The sequence below is a fragment of the Phalacrocorax aristotelis genome, chromosome 7 (genome assembly GCF_949628215.1).
Source record: "Phalacrocorax aristotelis chromosome 7, bGulAri2.1, whole genome shotgun sequence".
In the NCBI taxonomy this organism is placed as follows: domain Eukaryota; kingdom Metazoa; phylum Chordata; class Aves; order Suliformes; family Phalacrocoracidae; genus Phalacrocorax; species Phalacrocorax aristotelis.
The window spans coordinates 41021751-41046880 of NC_134282.1; the positions used below are offsets into that span (position 1 = coordinate 41021751).

The 25130-nt window shown below is 35.4% G+C and overlaps 1 protein-coding gene across 2 annotated transcripts in view; it reads left to right on the top strand.

Annotated features, from left to right (window-relative positions):
* Positions 1-25130, top strand: part of WDR72 (WD repeat domain 72) — a 122708-nt gene that overhangs the window by 35299 nt on the left and 62279 nt on the right. For both annotated transcript variants that reach the window (XM_075100332.1, XM_075100333.1), the window contains 2 exons: positions 4102-4307; positions 24055-24872. In XM_075100332.1, coding sequence (XP_074956433.1) covers positions 4102-4307; positions 24055-24872 — 1024 coding nt within the window. The remainder of the gene's footprint in view (positions 1-4101; positions 4308-24054; positions 24873-25130) is intronic.

The window sequence follows — 25130 nt, forward strand, 5'->3', positions numbered from 1 at the left end:
AGAGACAAAATATTCCTAAAAAATAACTCTTTCTGGAACAAAAACCACCTTGCCCCAGTATTCTTTTAGCAGTTTGTAGTGGTCAAAATATTTTTGTCACATATACATCCTTCCCCCTCTTCCCCCCCGCCCCCGCATTTGTTTCACTTAAAGATGTATTCAGGAATCACAGAATACAGATCCTTTCCTTTATTTTCTCTCTGTAACCTACTCAATTTGCAAATTAGTATTTCGGGCTCTTCAGAAATGTAAAGTCCACTGGATAAAATCAATGCTTTGTAAGACTTCATGATCACCCATGCCCTCTCATCACACTCATTTTCCTATGCACTTTATGTCCTTTTGTTGCCATTCCAGATGTACACACAAATTTGTACATATATATACATCTGCACATACAGAGATCCATGATTAAGAAGTATATGCAAGCAAGCCTATTTTTAAGAAAGGAACCATCTTGTAGGTGCTACTTATAAAGGATTTGAGATAGCTGTTATGAATGATATATAAATGACTTAAAGATGGAACTCTAAGCTTCTGAAATTGATTTTGTGATATCATAGCCTTCTGTCAGTAATAAACTAAGCTGGTTGTCCAGGGCACTGTTTTCTATTCAATGTTCCTGTCTATAAGTGTGCGCTTTTAAAAAAAAAAAAAAAAAAAAAGAAAAAAACACAAATTAAAAACTCCCCACAAACCTGTAACTATGTGAGAAGCCAAGTCGTATTTCTTGCATAGTGTGAACCCAGAATTTTTCTGGTTGATAAGAAGTTAATTTTATCTTTTCCAAACTACATGTACAAAATGGTGTACTTGCTATGGCATGATCCTGACACTGATGTTTAGAAAAGTTTGGTAGGTCGCAGAAGTGGTCAGTAACCCAACAACCTGTTCAGTTGTTTCTCAGTTTGCATCCATAAAGACTAAAATGTAGAAGGACATCTGTCAGAGGTTGAAAATAAAATATACATGTGTGTGTAAAATAGCAAAACTGGTATTTTATATATCAATAGTACATAAAGATTACCTGTTTATTCCATTCAGGCTATGGTCTACAAATGTGAAATGCACTGTCCCTCCTTTCTGTAACCTTTACCACTTCCAGTCTGTTTCTTTTTCTTTCAACTAGAAATTTTTTCTTCGATCAGAAGTTGAAAGCTTGACTCTGAAGCTGTTGCCAGGGAAGAAGCTCTGATCTATGGAAAATAATACAAGTCTGTCGTGGTTTAGCCCCAGTCAGCAACGAAGCACCACGCAGCCGCTTGCTCACTTCCCCCCTGGTGGGAAGGGGGAGAGAATCGGAAGAGTAAAAGTGAGGCAACTCATGGTTTGAGATAAAGACAGCTTTTTCTTTACCTATTAAACTGCGTGTGGAAGCAAAGCAAAACAAGGAATTAATTCACTCCTTCCCATGGGCAGGCAGGTGTTCAGCCATCCCCAGGAAAGCAGGGCTCCATCACGCGTAACCGTTACTTGGGAAGACAAACGCCATTACTCCAAAGGTCCCCCCTTCCTCCTCCTTCCCCCAGCTTTATATACTGAGCGTGACGTCATATGATATGGAATATCCCGTTGGTCAGTTTGGGTCAGCTGTCCTGGCTATGTCCCCTCCCAGATTCTTGTGCACCTGGTAGAGCACGGGGAGATGATAAAGCCCTTGACCAGTGTAAGTAAGTGTTACTTAGCAACAACTAAAACATCTCCACATTATCACCGCTGTTTCCAGCAAAAATCCAAAACATAGTCTCATACTAGCTACTACGAAGAAATTTAACTCTATCCCAGCTGAAACCAGGACAAAGTCTTAAATATATTCTCATTTTTACTCCTAAGTTTATATGCATATATAGGAAGATAAAAAGTCAGGCAACTCAGATCTTTATTTTTGTTTTGTCCTCTTTTGCCACTGTAGTATGATAGCTTTAATTAAATGATTGTATTCTGTTATATATGCCCAAGATTATTGCACAGAATAGGCTGGCTCTGAGGGATGACTGGTGATGACGCACTCATAGATGCATCTGGAGCTAACAAAACCCATTTTGAATTTTTGAAGTTCTGTCTAACACTGAGAATTATGTACGATCAGGTCTTTGAAACTTAATACAATGCCTCCAAAATTCTTGGATTTATTATAAGTTTATTGTAACCTCTGCCTTTGTTCATTGCCCATAAAAATAATTTAACAGGGATATTATGATAATAGTCTTCCTGAAGCACTTGAGTACTCTAGTAGTGAAGTGCACAGACAAAAGTGATACAGAAAACAAGGATGGATATATACATGTGTATACATAAAAATATTCCCTGCATAGTGGACTTGCTGCAGAAGGTAATAGAGAAAACGTAGTCCTTTACACTTAATAAGGTAGAACGACTATTTCCTTTGTGACTTTTGTTCATCTTGTGCTCTGAATGGTGGAGGGAGCTCTGTGAGAAAATAAGGCATGCTAATAGTTTAAAAGACTACATTGCATTTATAAAGAGGCCAAAATAATATTAGTTAGGTGATTGTATTATTTAGAAACTTCTTCATTTTGCAAACTCCATAATACTCTTAAGAATGTGTGTTTACTTACATGTCTAGTGTGAATTGTGTAAGGCCTCCTTGTAGGCATCAGTTAATACAGTTTTTGTGTTCCTGAAATATTTAAGTGTTTCACTGTCGGGAGCTTTGTAGCCAGTGTTGTTTTGAAGTGTTTGTAGACAGTCTAAGATCTTTGGGCAACCTGCTTTTGTGCCCGTAAATATTCAGTTCTGTAATGATCCCTGACACTGGATGCAAATCCTGGGAATGGATGGAGAAAATGATATACTAAAACAACCTGGGCTGATCCTTATTTTTTCAGTGCAATATTATAATAATCTATGGTATTAAATTGATTTTGTAGGGGACAAAGAATCAGTTCCATTACTTTCTTCTGTTTTGAATTCAAAGACTCTTGGGCATATAAGTAACAGAGGTGATACTACAGTGAATAGAAATAGATGGGTTTCAGAGAAATAATTTCAGATAAAGAGATTTTATACATACACAAATACTTATACGAGATCCCTCAATCCCAGTCCAATATTTTTAGTGGGTGTTACTGATGGAGCTTGAGTGTTACACATCTTTTCCTGGTAGCAGTGGAAGGGGAAATTCATATTGTATTACTTCAGGCTGCAAAGAATTCAAACTTAAGGGAAAAAACTTTTCACGTTATAGCAGATATTTAATATGTTTAAAATCCTTCATGTCTTTTATCCCGATATTTATAGGCAACATGCCATTTCGGCAATTTCTTGTGCGTTTAATTCCTATAGGCAATGTGTAGTATATAATAGGAGCTCATTTCAAATACATTTAAGCTCAGTTTAGATAACTTTAATGCTAGTTATACATTAAGTACTATTACTAAAATTATTACTACATAAAATTATTACTAAAATAATCTAACTGGGTATAACAGTTTTGGGTAGAACAGAATTGGATTGCCTAGAGACACACAGCTGATGAAATAGTCTCTGAAACATTGTATTCATATTCCTGACTACTAAGCTATGTCTGGTATATTCAGGTATTTAAAAAGTGTTGGAGGTAAAGATGGGTTTTAGGAATGGAAGGAAAAATTTGAGCTTTCCCTTGCTGTTTGTAACCTAGGACACTAGAGGACAGCACTAAAATATTACATAAATGTGTTAGTGTTTACACTATTAATGATATGGATGCTATGTGAAAAGAAAACAAACGACACTTGAACAGTTAGGGCAAGTGGTATCCTTTTGAATTTCCTTTGCTCCTTTTGAAAACTGCGTCTGACTTCACACATTATACAAAATACATTAAGTTTCCTGCAGTCTGAATCTGAGGTATTTGCTGTAGTGATTTCTTTAGAAATTAAGCTTTACTGTATTAACATAGCAATGCTGTAGAATATACTTGTGTAAAAATCACATTTTCAAGGTCTAGAAATGAGGGATTAGTTGGCTCATCTGTAAATGTTTCATAACTTATATGCTTACGTGAAATGTACTATGTTAATTCTATGCTACTTATGCTGAAATATGAAATAGTGTAGGTCCTTGAAAAAAATTACAGCTTCTGTTGTATTTCTCTAGGCACATTGGAAAGACATGAAACAGGTGAAACAGCAAAAGCAATTCTTACTTCCATTGAAGATTCAGAATACTTAGTGGCAGGTGCTCTACTTCCTCTACCTCAAGAGTCAAAAAGAAATAAAAATGCTGGATACAAACCCTCTAGCTGTTATAAACATGGCATGGTCTCTTACAATCTTACTCATAGAGAAAAATCTTCAGATAAGGTAAGAATGAAGAGTAGAGCATTTTTCAAGAGCAATGAGTTGTGATCCAAATTCTTTACCCTTCACCTTTCAGTGATGTGTAGCCCTGTGTAAGTGGTATGGAGGTTTGGTTTTAAGTTTATAAAGCCTTGTTCCGACTGGCTCAGTTTTTATGCCTTCAACCCAGTAAATCATCTCACAAGGATTTTCTCAGAGACTTAGCACCCGTAGTTAGATCTAATTTCCTTATGCCTCTGACTTAAGGCCATACCTATTAGCGGTACCCTTGGAACAACTGAACCCACCAGTTCAGATGTATGTGCCTTGAGAAAAAGCACATCATGGTACGTGGCCTTTCCATTATTGCTTTTCTGTGAAACCACAGATTCCTGTTGTGATTCAATGCTAGTTTTTATTGGGTGTTTGTTTGCTATTAATATTATCACAGAACAGAGTGCAAGCACTTTGCATTTGTATTAATGGGATTAAATTTGGCACTTTATTGGTTAAAAAGGGGATGGTGATATTTCTTGCGAGATACTGTGCTGCAAATAGGTATAACAGTCTTTAGGAGAGATTTGGCCAGGCACTGTTCTTAGCTTTATCTAAAAAGTATATTTATTTTTTTTTTTACAGAAGTGATTAAACCAAATTATTGCAACTGATAGAAAAGGTGTACTCTTTCTTTTTTTTTCAAAAAAGTAATAGAAATACCATATTGAAACGAGTGTTAATGTGCTGTTAAACCTGAAAGAAAGAGTACAGAGACACTGTATAATGAGAATCAAGGTTGAAAATGCACTAGTCGTTCTATTTGTTTCTGGCCTAGATAGCTCTATATTTTTATCAGCTATTTGTAGATATTTAAAAAGCCTGTATTTACTAGAAGTAGAGCCAATCATTAAAACTGTCTCAAATTGAATACAATCTCTAATTCAATGACATAGGTATTACCCTATTCGAGTTGGGAGATAATGGTATGTGTATCTTTCTGAAAACCCTGATTGTGCTTCAGGAGTGAATATGTTCACTGAGCTCTTGATACAGGTCTATCTTAAAAATAGGGCCTCAATGTTGTTTGTTCATGTTTACCACTTTTTAATTAATGGGTTTGGAGAATTCTATTCTCTGCAATAAACTGAGGAAGTCACGTCTGCTGTTCCCCAACCCTGAATGTAGATAAAAAATATCTTCCCACAAGTATGGGAAGATGAAAAATGCTTTCCCTCAACTCACTTATGGAAACAGCCTTCAGAATGGTCTCTGGCCTTTTTCTAGCACTGGTAATAATGGCAAATTAAATACTGGATATTTCAAAATTGTCTGGTAAAGTACAGCTTAATCCAAGTCCTCATTCTTGAGTTTTCTTTTCTGGTCTTTCTTTATTGTACCTACAAATTTACATATAACTTTGAGTTTATAATGACTGTTGTTTAACTCTTAATATCTACCTTTGACCTTTAACTAACCTTAGTCTGATTTCTGAAGTTCTTTTTGATCCCATTTTCTGAAAAGTCTGATTAGAGCGTAATCCTGCTGAGCATGTTGTGGGGCAGATGGTGCACTCGTTGGCCATTGACACAGAATCTGATCTCACTGTTAGTTTATTAAAAGGAATAGTTTTTTCTTGCTTTTTTAAAGAGGAACAACAGAAAAAGTTATAGTAGTTATGTTTGGACTGTAGTTTTGGTCATACCTATTAAACTGAAAATTGCATTGATTTAGCAAGTGGCTGGAAAGAAAATGTGCAGCTCATGGTATACTGGAAAATAGTTTTTAGTAAATTTTGAAGTGTGGAGTTTAACAAGCTTCGGGGGATTATCATGATCTTAAATTGGAAGTAATATCACAATAGGTGGCAGTGGAGTTGTAATAATTTATAGTGCTTTTCTTGGCAAGACATGTATCTTGGCTGCTCTGATTTCCTCAACAAAATATTCAATTTTCTTGTTTAACTTTCTTCATTAGTTACCTTGTCCCAATGAAAACTTTTTATTGAGAGAATATTGTTGATGTCTCTTAGACTTCCCTATGACTGTCAAAATATCTCTTTTTTTTAACCTTTCTGTTATTAGAGTCATGTTATTTTAGTCTAATTTCCTAACAAATGAAGTTCTATACTTGGGAAACCACTTTCATTAATCAAAAATCTGTAATCCATTACATCGAGTGCTTCTTCCCATCTCCATCCCCGTTAGAGCAGGTTCTGTAGATTGGTGAGGGAGATGCTGGAGGCTAAATGTATATGGTGTAGCTGAACCTGGGACAAATATAACAATGGACGTCCCCTTAATGGTATTCCAGAATCCCAGTGGAGGACACACAAAAGAAGCTCTGTGGCTTTTTTTAACACTGTTTTGTTGTGCTGAAATAAAGGCTTGTTATGAAGTCTGCTGTTTTTTCTTGGGTTTTATGCAGGAAACTATTTTTTTAGTTTTTTCAAAAAGTGCTGTATTGGATTTTTTGGGTCATTGTATTTTAGCATCTTAAAAATAGTGTCCTGAAATTCAGATCCCATGAAATCCCATAAAATCAACGAGAGATCTGTGTTCAATATTTTATACCATATTAACAGGTGTATAATGACCACAGAGATGAAACCATTGTGAAACTTTCAGGTTATCAAAAAGTTTTTAGTCTGTATGTATACAATGAGTGCTTCATTATCAATTTGCTTCTTTGGCAAATTCTGTATTGGAAATTTTACAACACATTAAATTGTTGATAACAGTTCTATTAAAAAAAAAGGCGAAACAAAAAACACAGACCGAAAAAACCCAAACAAACCCAACCAACCCTAATGCGGTCAATTTTAGCCTTTCTTTTTAAGAATTAAATGTCAGAAGATTTATGTAACAGAAAAAATGAGGGGTAGCTATTCTGTCCTGTTGGTATTACACTTGTGAACCTTGTTTTGTACAATGAGATGAACCACATGAAGATTGCAAGTAAGATTCAGTATTTTTTCTTCAGATTTATTTTTACATTGTTTTAGCATTAAGATTACATTTAAGACAAAATATCATTTGCAAAGTAATGGTCTCTTTTTACTCCATCTAAGAAGAAAGAATTTCCTCACATAGCAGTCCAGCATCAAAGCCCTTCTATCAAAACATTTGTCATCATGTAAATCACAGATACAAAAGCAAAATGCTTTGATTTCATGGTGTTTTGACCATTTTAATTCTTTTATTGTGCTGCACGTGCCAGTGGGAGTACCAATAACAGATGAGTGTGACAAATGCAGTTAACACAAGATCCATATTAATGTTGTCAAATACCCTTGATATATTTAAACAGATTTTAATTATTTTCAATGTCCAAAGACCAAAAATATATAGCTTAATAGTTCTTCAAGAAAGCTTTTCTCAATATGTGAATGTAAAACCTGTCATAAAAATGAAACTTTTATATTGGCCTTAGCCATTGACATAGGGTATTCATCAAGTCAGCAATTTGTGTGGCAAAGTGCCATTTGAATAGTGTATTGTTAGAATACTTATGGTCCACTTGACAAGGGCTCTTGCTGTAAATAGTGCAATTTGACTCCAGCTGTTAAAGAGTGGCTTTGACAGCAGCCAAATAGAATGGAGATGCTTTACTGCACTGCAGAAAAATCAATATTGGGTTCTTGCTCGTAGTAATCTTTTTTCTTTTTTTGCAGATTTATACAAGACTAGAGTTCTTTTGTGGAAGTTTAAATATTGTTTTAAAAGTGGGTCTGTTTTATTTTCAGATTAATGTTGGTGATGAATGATGCTTGTGTTTAGTTAAAAAAAAAAAGAAAATGACAGTACTTTGTGGATATACATAAACGATGTGGTAACGTAGCATTATTTCAACTCTCAGCTGATGTGGATGGATATTAGGATGTGGGTGTGTAAGTCATGTAACTAATGACAAAAAATGGTCTTTCCTTCCTCTCTGTATTTATTCCTTTTTGTAGTGCTACTGTAGCATCCCTGTCAATTTTCTAAGCATTGGGTTTCAAAAGCAGATTTCTCTGTTGTTTTCCCTATAACAACCCCCACAGATGTTGACAATCTGTAGTGCCCTTGTCGATTTTCCTGAAGCAGTCTTGCTGGAGCTGAACAGTTTTCCAGCAGTATTCAGTGACACAAGGTTGCTATGATACCTGGCCGGTAGCAATAGGTATTGAATCACTGGTCTTAATTACAATAGACTACACACTAGATTGTGTGCTCATGGTGTTTATATGGAACTAGCTCTCATTATACCTTTAAGTCATAGCTATATTTGAAAATCGGAGTTGTGTGAAAAGCTGGTTTAAAAAAAACAAACCTAAAATGCTTCAGTGCATCACATGAAGATTTCACTGATGTGCATAAAAAGCTGGATATGTCTGGGAATTGTTTTCCTGATATTCTAGAAACCTTGCATGTTAGAAAGTTTCCTAGCTTTTCAGCTTAAATTATTTGGATATAAAGCTGTGTTTATCATTCATTGATATGTCTAGTGATTTCAATAACGTAATTAGAGCTGCTTCTGGGTAAAAATGTTGGAGGAAGAACAGCTTCTAAAATTTGTGCCATAACTGCTAAACCATGGACTACTGAATTATACTACTGAAGAGCTAGACCAGAAAAGGGAATTTTTTACTGTGTGTATAAGATAAACAAGACAGATGAGGAGGGGAAAAAAGTATTTATTTACATATGAACTTTTATAGGAATGTTAGGTGTATTTATTGCTTGACATATTTATAGTCACTCAACGATTTCTTAAAATATTGTTCCCTGAGCATTAATGTATGGTGCAGAAAGTAGAGTAAAAATATCTAAGGGTTTACACAAGATCTGTAAAATTTCATTTTGCTTTATTGTTACGAGAAATAATTATGTCTAGAATAGTTAAGTACCAGTTACCATAAGGCTTGTAGATGCATTTTAAACATTTTAAATTTACATGCCTAGTATTAGTTGTTCTAAAGAAATTATTATTCACTTGTGTAGTAGCATATATATTCTGCTCTAAACAAAATATGTAAAGGCAAGATGCTTCTTAAAAAGAGGTATTTTCTTAATAGGAAAGACAAAGTTCATATTTTAATAGTTGCTTAAAACAAGAATGTACAGAAATTATAAATAATAATAGAAATACCTATTTTGTTATGTTGCTGCACAGAATAAATAAAAGACAAATGAAGACTGTAGGATAATAGCAGTTATTTGTTTTAGCGTAGTGAAGGATGCAATTTGAAAATAAAATTGTTACTGGAAGCCTGGAAAGTCACTACCAGCTAAATGTTACTGCTGGAAAAATTGACAGAAAAATGGAAATAAGCTACAAGCATAAATACCAAATAATTTTATCAAATATGAAATCAGGAGCGGTACCATGAACAATGGTATCTTAGACACAGCTTCCTTTTATTTCTTTCCTTTTGTGATGTTTAGAGTATTATGAGGAATTACAGATCTTGATCACTTGTATGAAGTGGATTATTAAGAACAAAGTGAAACAGAAAGTAGTAGAATATTTCTCCTTGAAGTTGGTGACCTTTGCTGCCATGGTATTTCTATTTTTTTGCTGGGACTGGTATTCAGAAGCTATATTTAGTAGTGTATTAATTAAGTCAAATGGGAAAACAAGTGAAGAAAAAAGGTAGGCATGTGTATATATTTATATCTCCTGTAATTTCAGGACTACATTTCCTGTGAGATTTCACAGTTAAGTATTTTATTAAGGAACAAAAGTAGCACCATAACTACATTGAAGCAATAACCTTAGAGTTATGAGATTAAATTGGTACCAGTTAAAAGGCATCATAATCCTGAGATATATTGGTAGCTTGGACCACATCTCAGCTTTGCTGAAAGTTACTGCAGTTTTCTGTATTGGTTCACCAAGTCAATAATTTGTTGATTTCAGTGTTTTCTTCATTAATTTCCTCAAAGAGAAATGAAAACAAAAAGCTGCCATTATGATACTGTAGCATACTTTACTCTTGCAGATGTGGATGGTAAGTAAAACAGGCTGACAGAAATCTGAGAATAAGGCTTAACTATTTCAATGCTTTGGACACAGTTTCTATATACTTCTAAAAACTTTTTGTCCTCTGTACTTATACTGAAGATGACTGACTTAAATTTTTTGTTTTCCCTGCTGAGACAACTGATTGGACCCTGTGCTAAAGGTAAAGAAGGTGCTACAGTGTCCTACTAGAAATAATTCTAAAGGTCAATATCAATGGTCTTTGTGAAGTATTTCACATTGAAGGACCATTTTCTGAAGCTAACCTAGCTGTTGCTGTCTTCCTCTTCTTTGTCATCTCCCATAACTCAGCTGTCATGCCGCAACTACCTTCTCTGTCCTTTGAGAACTGTAGCAAAGTTTGTATTTTGTTTTTTAGGGACATATCTTTACGGCTAGAAACATACAGTTTCTATCCTACTGAAGTGCTGTTCATGATATCTTACTCTTCACTTACAATGGTTTCTTTTAGTTCTGGATGTGGAGTCATATACAGTTTGAATTTTATCTTATATTTTTCCCTTACTACTTTCTAGATGCCATGTCTTCTGTAGATCAGCCTAATTGATTTTCCTTGTAAGTGCTCTATTTCTAATAATTCTAAAATGAATTATATCATCTTTGTTGTTTTCATATACATTTTAATTTTGTCTGTTGATGTTCTTGAGAATTCTTCACCATTCATGACAGGAGTGTGGTGGAATCTTTACACTTGTGACAATCATCTTTTCTAGTAGAAACATTAGGTTCCTGGCCTCTTGTAGTTCAATTAGTATTATTTTAGCAAAGAAAAGTATCAATAGGAATTCAGATCTGTGAGATTTCCCTAGGTTTCTGCCTCACACACCTATTAAAAAAAACAGCAGTGACTTTTTCAGAAATGCATTGGCACCTTAAATGCAATTATAGAACCAGGACTTGCAACACCAAGTCCGTACTCTGCAAAAGAAAGGCTTATTACATGCTAGCTTACTTCTGATAACTAATTGATCTCTTGTTTCAGTTAAATAGCAGAAATAAAATACTAAGCTAAACTGTGGTTCAGTTTAAAGCAAAGCAACAGCAGTGGTTACATTTCCATTCTCTTGGCGTGTTTTTCTACATATTAATACTTAATCCTTAATTTGTTCTGGTGGTCAGATTTGGTTCTTGCAATACTTATGGGAAAGGATGACTAAGACAACCAGTTATGTCTGAGAATGTTTGTTTGCAGGTATTGTTTTCCTGGAGGCCTAGGTAGTTCTTCTGCCTTCTAGTAAGACTGAACAGCTCTCAAGGAAAGAACAGTAAGAAATTTCTGGGTAGAGAGACTTATCTGCTGTCCTGATACATCCTAGCATCCTAAAGGATCTGAAGAAAGTCTAGCTTGTCTATTCCTCAGTTTTTACAAATGACATTTTAATATTTAAGAATTCAATCCCACAATTTTTTTTTGTTCTTCTTTAGTAGAAAGTAACTTGCTTAGGATTTGATCTAGTACTTTTTACGTAGATAAATTTTATGGGTGGGACTCTTCTAATCCAATATGGGAAATGCACTATCAGGGCAGCCCAGGGCGAATATGTTATTTCAGTTGGAGTCAGCAGCCAGCCATGGGTTGGTAACTTAATTTTTGTATACATCAATCCTTCTTAGGACAAAGCAATATTCTCATGCTTTTACCCTCCTTCTAAGGTCATGTTGGCAGTATCTCTGTGTTCAGCATTATTCTCACAGATATTTGGATGTTCATTCATCCAGTAAATTGTTCAGTATAATAATTCCTAGATCCATAAGTCAGTAGTCTGTGTTTTGTGGATTGCTGTAGCATTGTTTGTCCAGTTGATTATCTAGGAAACATGGGAGATGTTTCATCTTCTGGCTTTTCTTTCTAAGTGCTGAGTAAGGCTGGAAATGTTTTGGCTACCACCCGTTGCTGAGCCCTATATATTTCTAAAGATATGGTTAGAGAATTTACTTCTACATTCAAGATAAGTTAATATGGTCAGATGTAGACAGAGTATTTGAATACTGAGTATACAAATTATTAAGGCTTCTTTTAAAAACACCTTATCCTTCCCTTCTATCTAAACTTTTCATGGTGCAGAGATGGGTCTTATTTTGAGATTGGAAGATCTCCAGTTCATTTTTATATTCTTTCTATAATAAAAATCTTAGAAGAGACTTTTTCAAAGGTATTGTGTTTGTAATTGCCTTTGTGATAGTGTGTGCCCAGACAGGCAGTGATATGAATTGTAGAGCAAAGCAAAAGTTGTCTGTATAAAGTTGTCTATATATCATATATATTTCCTGAAATATTTTACTGAAAAACAAAATGTAGGCTTGTTTCCTGCTGTTGAAAACTAATGTGAAGAATATTCTGTATATTAGCTTCACTTACCAGTTGTTCTTTGATATCATGTTATGATTTGTCTCCAGGATCACTTTTATATGTACACTTGCATTAAATACAATGAAAAATTTAAGTTCAGTATTTGTGGGGGAGAGAGGGGCAGACAGTGTAGACATGAAAACAAAATAGGAGAAACATTTAACTTTCATACCGGGTCTCTCAATTGAGCAGTAGATGTCCTACCAATTCTCCCTGAACTATTAAAAATTTGTTGTGCCTTGTAGGTCCATCTGGCCAGCAATCTGCCTGATTGTGGTCTTCCATACATGCTAAAAAGCAGGATTTATCCAGTTGCTTATTCTATTCATCACACAGCTTGAGCTTGAAGAGTCCTTGGCTTAATTGCCTACGTTGTGCCACAGACTCATCAGGAGTGCTGCCAGAAGCTCAAAAGATACAGCCTTTTCTGTGTGGGAGATGGGATCTCAGGAGGACCTGGGCATCCTCGGTAATATAACGAGAGCTGCTGTAATGAATAATATAATAGAAGTATGTAAGGCAAGTTCAAAGCAGTTTCTTTAAGCTAATTCATACGGGAATATTAATCATGAATTGACACCTTTGTTAGGTACTGCAATGTCCAAATGATGAAGTCTCAGGTCAAGCATAGGTTGCATGTGAAAGCAAACTGGGGCAGGCTTTTTACGTGTAGTTCTTTATATGCGGGTACTGAGGTTTAAAGGGTGAATGAATAACAAAACAAAAAGTTCTGAATGCCCCACTCAGGAGGATCCTCTGTCCTATGTCTGAAGGTAAGGAATATGAATGACCTTGGTACAGTAACATCTTCATTCTGTATGATCCTCACCCTGTGCATAAGTCCAGCTTTGCTTTGGAGAGGGTAGGCCTGACCTGTCTGCCCACTTTGGGAGGCTATGAATACTTTTAGTGACAGAAACTGTTCATATGCTTCCTAAATTTGAAGCTTCAGAAGGTAGGCAGGGTTAGACATTGAAGTGTGCATGTGTGGATTGCCGATAGGAGCTGTATTGGATTTGAAGGTGCATATGGATTTACACAGAGGTGAAAGTGTAGCTGATAGTTTGCATCCTTTCTTCCTATGCAGGTTCTTTTAGAGACACTGTATGGTGTATGTTTTAGAGCTATTTCAATTATATACCTGCTGTTTGTAACTATTTTTAACTAAATGCATTTTTGTACATATCCTGGATTGTTAACCCTTTTATCTGAGCACGAAAATAAGACAGCTGTGTATTTGCAAATGACAGTGGTTTCACTGTTAGTAAGACTGTTTTGAAATGTTGGTTGAATTGGGATGCTACTAGAATGAAGGAATAAAGAATGTTCTGGGGCAGTGTTGCTATGGAACATCCATGACATCCTGCAGAAAGATGCAGATCAGAATTTTACCTCAATCCCTTGGTTTTATCCAATTTAAGAAATTTTCAGTGTTAAATCTAGTAAAGCCTGTACAACAGTTGTTACTTAAGGTTATGAACTTAACAAGGCAGGTTTGCTGATGTTATTTAGCTCAAACAAAAGACTTTTCAATGTTATTGTTGAACAATGAATTATTTTTTTATTACAAATACATAAATATGATTGCAATACCACATTTATGTCTAATTATTACCAGTTCTTCAAGCACCACCTAAGGAATTTGAAGCTCTCCTTTATGTGTTGTATGACTAAAATTTTGATGGAGTAATTTAAAGAGTAAGGGCTTTTAAGACATTTAAGATAGGGAAATTTGAAATGAAGGTCCAAGCCTTCTCTGAATGCTCTGTAGCATCTAACTGTTTTAGTATTCCTCCACTGAATAATCTGTTCTGTCATGTGCTGTATGCCACTCTAATTGACTGTCATGGTAAAAGGCTATATTAAATATTTTTCTTTTAATTTTGTCTTTTAATGATTAATGCAATTAAATTAGACTTTCTAAAATCAGAATTGACTTTGCACTAGCTAGACATGTAAGTTATATCAAGTTTTTAGTGTCATCTGTAGAAGCTACAAAAAAAAACCCCAAACAAACCACAATTTCCTAGTGGATAAAGAGGTGTTGTGTTCACAGTATAGGTTTAAGATGTGCTATTTGAAATCTGAGATTTTTGTGGAACTTGCTAACAGTATTTTATGCTCATAAACCAATTTGAAGCCCCAAACACAATTTCATTTATCTCTATATTCTAAGCTTTATAGAGTCTGCAAAAGTGTCCATCTGTTCAGCTGAGATTGCTTCACATAGTGACTGGTCAGAGAGACTTAGCTGATAAAGGTCAAAGGAGCCTCTTGACCCTGTGATACTTGCCAAAGCAATTGGAGCGTAGGGACTGATATACAGTTAGATATAGCTTGCTAACGTGATCTCCACTTTAATTGGTAATGATAGCAGGAATACACAGTAAAGTCATTGCTGAAAGAAAACAAAAAGTATCCAATATAGTAATTTATTACCAGTCAGTGGGTTTCACGCAGTAGGTTGTTTTACCCCTGCAGTGGTCAGAGAAAGCAAAAAGGTACTCTAACACTTAACTGAAAATGGATGCCCTGCTGCTATCAGAGATGCATGGTGGTCAAATGATTGCCTGTGCCATTAGCTTGGTAATGTTTTCTCTATTGTAAACTCAGCTCCCCATGTTCTTCCTGTGCATCAGCTGCAGATTGAAGGCTTTCTCGTTTATCTTCTATTTGTGCTGCCAATCATCAAGCTGCTGTCCACCAAGCATATTTCAAGGAGGCAATTTTTTTACTACTATCGACTACCATCTCTAGCAACCAAGGGCTCAGAGGATTTAGGAATTAATTTAATGCTTTAATTTACACTGTGCCAGCCATTTTGTGCATTGTTTATATATTTGTTTTCTGAGACAATTACAGGTTTCCTATTTTGAAAAACTATGTCTAACACCTGCAAATGTGTCCCCAAAACATAATTCTTTGTTTTATGAATACAATATGTAATGCTAATAGTTTCTTTAAAAAGGTTAAAGAGAAAAAATGTCTATGTGGGTAAGGATATTTACGAAGCTATTCTGTATTTAAAAAAAAAAAAGGCAAACACAAACAAAAACCAAACACTGCTTCTTACCATCAAGGATAAAGCATGTAGAATAGAACAGAGTTGTCATTGGCAGTATAAGTTAATGTTTAAGACCTCTAGGTATGGTAGACATGCTTCAGTTAAAACATTTCCTCCAGCTCCATGAAGTACAAATGTAAGAGACAGGGTAGGAGTAGCTAAATAATTCTTAAAAGCAGCTGTGTGGCATGCTTATTTTTTGTGAGCCTAGAGCCAGACCAATGATGAAATGTGATTCTAAGAAAGGTTAGGAGCTCTGAACTTCTATTGACATGTCTGGCATGATCATGACACAAAAATTCTTAGCCCTCAATACATTTTCATTCGCAAACTCTACTGCCCCACCCTCCTTTATAATTTCTGTAACTGAGGTTCTTCACCGTTTTTAAAAAACAAATAATCCTATTTATTGTCAATGTTATTGATTGCCATAGAATTAATGAACAGTAAGTGATTTGAACATATAAATGTTCTTTAAAGTTTCTGTTGTCTTTACAGTGTAATTAAAGGTCAGGTTACAGCGAAGACAGGTGACAAAAATAAGTGATTTCATTGAAATAAGCATATTGATATTGTTGTGATATTTCAGAAATTATCATATCGAGAAACTTCTTAAGGACTATAAGAGGTAGTGGTTTTAATGATTCCATATTGAGTTTTGCTTAAAAATAGTTGTTTGAAAGGATGAAGTACATATACTTTTTTCACAGGATTTCTTCATTGTATACACATGAGCAGACAGTAGGATGGTGGTATTTTACTGATTAAATTAGCAGATTACTTTATAGTAAGTATATTTAATAATGAACTAATTACTTTTTTAAAGAGGAAACCTTGCTTCTCTGGCAGACTTTTATCATGTACTGAAGCAGGCTGTTGTATTGGGCCTGTATTAAGAGCCAGTAGTCTAATGACTGTCAAAATAGAAAAGTGTAAATCTGCCAAAAAGCCTCAGACAAATAAGAGAGAGAAAATTCCCTGCTCAAAAAAAAGGAAAAAAAAATTCAGAAGCAGTGCAGTTTCTGTTAATGAAAGAGTCTTTGACACTACTTCAGTTAAGCTCTCACACATACACCCCCCAAAGTCTAACTAAAATTTCAACTTAAAAAAAGTCACTCAATTTCTGTCTAATATTTTCTTGAGCCTTTTCAGGCAGCAAGTAGTGGATACAGGAGGGGACTGATCTTTCTCTGAGTTGTTTAACGTTAATGGATCAAAATATACTCTCTCACAAGAGAAAGCTCAAAGGAAAATAATTAAACCCCTTGAATATTACATAATTTAAAAAACCCGATTAGAATCAGCAGAATAGTTCACATTTATGCTTTATACAGCATGATTCATTCTATGGGCACTGGGAACTTTGGGGCCAACTCTATGCCACTTTTATCCTGTTACATTTGGGATAAAGTCTGTAAGAAAAAGTCATGTTTAATACTTCAGGACTTCTTTTACGTAGAAGTTGATATTACCTATGCTATGAGAACTGAGCAATTTCTTTTCAGTGGTATCAAAGGGATGTCTAAGTATATTTTGAGTCTGGTTTGCCTTCTAAAAATCTGTCGTGAATTTGCCACTTTATTTCCTTTATATAAAATGAACATCAAGACCATTCTTGTCAAATCTGTTTTTAGCACAAAACCCACAATAGAATGCATTTTTAAAGAAAGCTGGTGTGCGGAGAAAGTACATATATATGAGGAGCTGAAACAGTATGGGAATCCCTGACAGCTAATGGAAGTGTATATTTTAAGTGGAATAGCATTCCTAGAACAAGTTGGATCCCAGTGGAAAAAGGCCTTTAGAGATGAGAAGGCAGCTAGGTAAAATAACACTTGAATTTTACTTCCCATGAAATTTTTATGTGGTATGTCTGTCTTAAACCTGTTGAAGATAATGGTGTGTATTTATGTATTTGGGGGCCACAGAAAGCATAGCCCCCTGCCTCCCCCTTCCCATAGACATTGGCAAGTTTTTCCCTGGGTGCTAAGGTAGATTGGTAAAGATCTGCAAATGGAGAAGAAAAGAGGTAGAACAACAGGCTTGTAAGTTGTGGAGCAGGAATGGATTCCATGCCAGAAGAAACAAATTAAAGTGAGTCTTCAAAGTTTGTTGCCCCATCCTTTAAGAAGGATGTGAAGGTCCTTGAATGCATCCAGAGGGAGGGCAACAAAGCTGGTGAAAGGGCTGGAAGGAACGTCCTATGAGGAGCAGCTAAGGAATTTGGGCTTGTCTAGTTTGGAGAAAAGGAGGCTAAGGGGTCACCTCATGGCTCTCTGTAGCTTCTTGAGGAGGGGAGCTGGAGAGGGAGGTGCTAAGCTCTTCTCCCTGGTATCCAGTGGTAGGACACGTGGGAATGGTTCAAAGCTGTGTCAGGGGAGGTTTATACGGGACATTAGGAAGTATTTATTAAGTGAGGGGTGGTCAAACACTGGAACAGGCTCCCTAGAGAGGTGGTCAGTGCCCCAAGCCTGTTAGTGTTTGGGGCACTTGGACAATGCTCTTAAGACAACATGCTTTAACTTTTGGTCGCCCCTGAATTGGTCAGGCAGTTGGACTAGATGATCGTTGCAAGTCCCTTCCAACTGATTTAGTCTAGTCTATCCTGTTCTAGCTCTTGTCTTGTCCTGGTTCAGATATTTTCAGTGGCAAACTAAGAAGCTGTTATATAGGTGATAGTTGCCATGCATGGAATATAGTTTGCCATTTCAAAGCTTCCCTGAATCCTGCTCTTTCCTGGATGTAGAAAGTTTGTTCTGTTCTGGGTCAGTCAGAGATTATGCACAAGAATATTACTCAAGAAGTCTTAGGATAGAATTTTGGTCAGTAGCCAGACTTCTTGCTGTTTTAAAGCTTCTAGGTGAACGTGTTGGAGGGAACCTTATCAAGCAGTGCAGGTCTCTTCAAGCAGTAAAAATGTTCCAAGTTCCAGTTGTTAAGAAGGAATGTTATCAGCACACAAATGGCATTATTTTGAACAAAGGAGGTCTAGCCTCATTACTGAAGTATTCAGCTTCAAACAGTGATTTGTTAATTCTATTAAAAAAGTTTTAAAAGTAGGCTATTTTAGTTTGGCATTTGGAAATGTTTAAATTAAGATCTAATAGTTAATTATAGAAGCTTCATGAGATACTTATTCATCAGTTTTTGGTAGGGACTAGCCAATATTTTAACTGAAATGGCTGATGTGATTAGATTAATTTTGTGCATGCATAAAGTGCTCCCTACTTCTCAGTTTCTAACAAAAAAAGTGGTAAGCAGTATCATGATGTTAAACACCCAGTTTTAGTCCAGAGCATGACAATTTTTACACTTCATGTGAACATGACTTTTCTTATTACTGAAATTTTCTTTCTTTACTACCATACACCACCTTTGGAGTTACTCCTTGTTAGACTTACCGCTAGTGATAAACAAAAAAGAGGTAGAACATTCTGCTATTTTCCACAACTGAACTACAGCAGGGGATATTAACATTTATAGTTATTTTATATTCATACCTTGGAAAACAACAAAGAGGACAAAGATCAGCTTCCAAATCTGGATAAAATTACTGAAGCTGCGAAAAGTCATGTTTGCCCTTTCTGTAATAGCTTCTAGAAGACTTTTTAAATAAATAATGAAAAAAAACCCCAACCTTCCTAACTTTTCATCTAAATAAAAGTAGATGGAATATTGGTGGTCAGAGGAGACCTGTAACTAGGGAATCAGCAAGTTGGCCATGTCTAAAATAATTTTAAACTAGCAATGGTAAACTAGAAAAGATGCCTTTGTAGTGTGTTTCAAAATAATGATTATCAAATTCTGTAGGCTGTGTTTAGTACATAATACTGTGGTGGTATTTAACATGAAGTATTGAAGAAAGCCCCTGTATTGCTAAATTAACTTTTTTTTTTTTTTGACATGATCATTTGAAATTCACTGGGAGAACAGTAAGGCTTGAATGGCTTGATATTTGGGTATATACAGTGCTATCTACTTAAGCTGTTTGGGTTTGAAAGACAATCCTGTGATAACTGAGTCCAAGTTGAGAAAAGTTGTCAGAAAAGAAGGAAAAAGGGATCTTTTCACTCCTGAAGCCTGTGTGTTCACAACAAGGAGGCCTCAAAGCTGGACTGTGGTGTTCAGAGACAAGTCATGCTTTGTTGTTGCTATTGTTATTAGCCTATTTTTTTGATACTCAGTTACTAAACTCTTGATGTGTACGTTTGAAGAAAACTAAAGAGAATGGCAGTATTTCTCTAAATGTAGTAGGATTTATTTTTGTGAAATACTTCCAGAACTTCAGGAAACCACAGTACAGAATGTAAATGTCTCTTAATCTGATTCTCAATATCCATCACCAAATGCTATTCCCAGCTCTCTAGTTCATAGTTAGTTTTATGGGTTTCTTCCATTTTCTGTCATCTTCTGTTACAAAGAATAGCTTGTCCATATTTCCTAAATAGTGTTTCATGTCTAAAGCTTTAGATGTCTACCTTCTTTCATTGGAATGAAACACCTATGGCAGAGAGCTAAGATAACTTGGTAGATGCTTTTAGGATCAATGCCAATAAGCTTTCATATTGCCAATAAACATTTATCGTGACTTCACACACAGTAGCATCACCAGATGCCTCAACAGATTGACATTGTGACAGTATTTTCCTTTGTTTGGATAGTGATTTTCCTAAAGGTTTCTAAATGTTAATCAAATATAAATGTATAAAACAGAGAAAATGAAAATGATAGGCCAAATAATAGTAGCTTCTATTAATGTCGAAGCTAACTGGTGAACTTCAGTGTTTGCATTCCATGGGGTTCCCCCTATGTATTAGGAAAAGCATAATTAAAGATCAAAATAATTCTAGTGCTTAACTACAATGTATTATTTTTTCAAAAAGGGAAAAGGGAAGGGATAAAAAAAAAATACCTGAACAAGCAGTTATCTCTTTCTTATGACTCCCTATGGAGATCTTTAAATAAGATCATATATTTAGAGTGCATCCTCATCTGGTGGGAGCATCATTCTCTAAGAAACAGAAAGCCAAATAATATTATTACCCAAAAAAAGTCAATTTATAGGCTACAGAAAGTAAAATTTTCTCCTTGTGTTGTTCGTAACTACAATGTTAACAGTTTAAAAATAGCTAATCCTATAAAAATCATAGGTTGTAATGTAAAAGGAGTTAGGTAAAGAGTGGTCTTGAGAAAGATGAGTTAATCAGCATTGCTTTCAAGTTAAAGCCAGCTGTTGCCCTGTTGACTAACACTTGATGGTTTCTTTTAAGATACAGCTATTTTCAACAGAAACAGTTCTTTACATTAGTGGAATATTTCTAATTATCACAAGAAAATTAAAGCTAACGTGATCTAGAAAAGCCTATGTCACTTGTGATATGGAAGCTAGCATGATTGTTTGCAAAGGTATTGCTAGGTTGAAAAGTTGCTTCTTGATGCTATCTTTCTGCTTGTACATGCTTGTTGTAAAGCTGAAATAGCTAGACTGAATGCAGTACTGAGAGCATAGGCTTGTGCAGGACAATAAAAGCGTACAAGACATAAGCGCTTAAAGAAAAGGGCAAAAGCATCAACAAGGAATTTATACTCCCTCACGTCTGCTGTTCCTTTGAGGGTAAAAGATACCTCTTTAATAGATACAACAGGATTCTGATATAAGATGTTGTGTCACAGTCTTATAGCTTAACCATTGGATGGTCCTCCCAGTACCTTCATGGAATCCTGCTTCGTAGTGCAGCATGATGATTCCTGTGAAAGAAAGTAGTTGCTGTTCTGCAAACTCATCTGGAGTCTCTCTCTCTCAGAGAATTTTTTAGATTTCTGTCTTCAAAATTGAAATTTATTGGAGTATTCTTAAGATTAAACTCTGTCATTTAGTTCAGTTTCTGATGTGTTTTTTAGTTGCATGTGGAAGCAATACGATTTTTGTTAGAAAATTGCAATTGGATATTTGTCATGGATTTTTTCCTCAGAAAATGAATTCTGAAATACCAGCAGTTTCATAAAAATACCAGTGACATAAAAGTCTGTAGAGCAGGAGGTTTGATGAGACGACCTACAAACATCCCTTCCAGTAAACATCTCTGTGAGTTCTATGATTCAGTGTAATATTGTTTCCTATGAAAAAAATCTTTTGAAAAGTTCATAATGCCCAGTGTTGATATTTACAAAATAGTTATTTTTTGCTTCAAGAGAATTATTGTTTCATACTTTATTTTATGTTTTAAGATGCAGCTAAAAGTTAAAATCGAGGAGGAAAATTGGTTTTATTGAAACATTAAGATCATCCTCTTAAAATTTGAATATTCATCACTAACTGTCTCCGGTAGTATTATTACTGCAGATTCTTCATTGGGTGGTGTGTATGTTCAGTCCTTTTATTAATAAAAAAAGGAGTAAGGAAGCAGCAGAAGAGACTGATACTTATTAGTGGAGGCACAGTAGAATTTTTTCTGCTTTCCAAAGCCTGCAGAAGGTCTGTCATAAAAATTCTGTCATGCTGGCAACACACAGGCACAGAAAGTTGTGTGGGGAAAAGGGCAGCAGGAATATGAAATGTTTATCTTCTGAATCTGCAGGTGTGTCAGGCATGAAATCCACTCATGTAAGCTGATCTTTATTGGAATATGGGATCTGAGGTAACTTGCTGTGTTTCCTTTCCTTAAAGACTCTCAGAAATCAGCTGGTGCAGAAGGCCAAGGCAGAGCATCTCTCCTGAAGTATTCATGGCAAACTGGGAGTGGGGGAAAAGCAATTATGGAATGTTTTCAATATATAGAAATATCCCAAGGACTAAAGGACAGATTTTTGGAATTTCCCCTTCTTGACTTGTTCATCCTTAGGATCTTTCCGGCCTGCAAGTATCCTCCTTTCACATGGCCTTATATGAATATTTTTCTTCCTTCTTGTGTTTATTCATGATCTTTCCTTCTTTCCACAGGTTCTACTTATAAATTCTATAGATTAGATAGTCTGTCCTAATAGAGAAGCCTTTATTATCTCAGTTTATCTTCTCAAATATTGTATTCTTTCTGTGTGCTTAGACTGCATTCTGTCTAAGATTCTGACATCCAGGACAGATTGGTTTTGACAGGCATTTGTGCAGGTAAGTTTTTCTGTGATAGCTGTATAAGGAGCTGATTTTTAATGTGTTCAAAGGCATCCCCTCCTCAGAAATCTCTCACGGCATAGCATCTACCCTATGCCAAGACACTGGCAAAAAAAAAAAAAAAAAAAATTCTAATTTTAAAAGATGTAAACTTTAGTTCTTAATGATGATTTATCATTTAAATAATGAAACTACAGGATTAAAACTGAGTTAAAAAACATTTTTTTAAGATTATTTTGAACATTTCCTCATGTTGTTCAGCAGAAACTGCATTACAGTTCATTATCATTAGGATACTCTTATCATAGTTTACTATATCAGTCTAAAGTTGTGAGTAACTGTAGCTGTTCTCAAATCTTCATTTCTGCCAGATTTTACAAGGATTCATAAAATATTTTCTTTGGGTATTTATTAACAGCAGTAATCAGATATTTATTTATACCAGCATAATTGTCAAGTCAATATGTGGAACCACAATGATGCTCTGCAAATCTGTTGCCGCGAATGGCCTTTAAAGCTGGCAAAAAAAAGTATGGGGAATTTTAGAAAGATCCATGTTGGAAATAGGGTGGCACAAGATGAAGTCAGATGTTCACAAATATCGTAGTAGCTCTGTAGCCTTTTTCTCTCAAATACTTTCATCTAGGGTAACTAATTTTATAACTGGAGATCTAATTACGTAAGTTCTTTATTGTTGCTGATAAAGTCTGTGTGACACAACTCAGAGTGAAGTAACTTTAAGAGAGTTTTGCATGTTTTGAAATGGCAAGAGGTGTAGTCTTTACCTCAGACATATTTCAAATTTCTAGAAGGCATGCACATTCTCAAGGTTTGCGAGAATTTTGCAATATTGTAGGATTTGGGTTTCCATAGCTTTATTTTTTTAAAAAAGGTGTTTTCTTTAAAACTTTCCTAAAAGCCTTTCAGCGTGAAATGAGACCTAGCAGAAGAAATACCAGCCTGGAGTTTTCGCAAAGGTGTATGCAATCTACAGCATGGCTGTATAATTGAAGATGTTAGGGAGCTTGTATTACTGTATTTACATTCATATGTCTCTGTGTATCTTAAGCTATTTAGAAGAAAATCCTTTTTCCTTAGTAAGACTTGAATAAATCAGTTGAACTTAATGGAGGTAATAGGTTTGGTCTATTCCATATGAAATTCTGTGTTGATAACCTGAAAATGACAAAATACTATGGATTTGTTTGGACATTTAATATTTTTCTTTCAGTCAGCTGATACCAGCCGAAACCAACAGCCCTTTATGATTTTACCAGTTAAGACAAAATGGAACAATGCAAATTTTCATATTCTCTTATTTGATCTGGAAAAACTTGCGGAACTTCTGCTGTCATCTCGACTCAGTGGATTGAAGTCATCGAATTCGTTTCACACCTATGACACTCTAGAAAGAGCCAAAAGTACTACGGAGAAAAGGCTACTGACATTAAAAAGAAATAAAACGGCTGGCTCCATATCCCCAGCAGATGGGCAAATAGATACTGTTTGTTCAAGCCAGGTCTGTAGGGATAACAATGCACCTAGGCCTTTGGAAGAAAGTGGTGGCATGAAAAGACAGAAAAAAATGAAGAGTTCGAGAAAGATTAGAATGCAGCCATCAGGAAACATTGATGTGAACATCACCACTGATATAGCTAAACTGCTTTTGTCATGTCTCTTACCATGGGGTGTAGATAAAGATATTGACAATCTTTGTGTAAGGCACTTAGATATTTTGAGGCTTCAGTGTCCTGTTTCTTTTGGACTTGTGAGAAATGAAAACCACCTATCACTAATGTTGCCAGGATGGAAATGTACTGATTGTGATGTGCTAGAAGAACATGCACTAATCAACTTGCTTTCAAAAAGAGTGCTTGATTTATCAAACAAGTACCTTGCTGCAACTGAGGGACAAACTGGAAAGAAGGATGGACCTGAGAAGAATATTTATGGAACAAAGGGATTGGAAACGCTATTCTTATTTAGCAGAATAGCTTTAATCAACAGGATAGTTAACATACCTTCAGCAGTTACAGGTGAAACTGAAAGGTAAGAACCTTTGCATTATGAGTCTTTTCTTCTTTTATAGTGGTTAAAAAGTGAAAAATACACTTTTCTTAAATATGGACTTTTGCAGTAGCATTTACATTCTTTCTCTAGAGCTTTTTTAATAGGACATTCTTTGAACGAGAGGAGATCAGAATAAAGTTAAGTATCCTTATATTTTTGTATTTAGCAGATGAGAACTGATACAAGAAATTTTTTTCAACAGAACAGGAACTTGAATTATCCAGCTTCACACCCTGT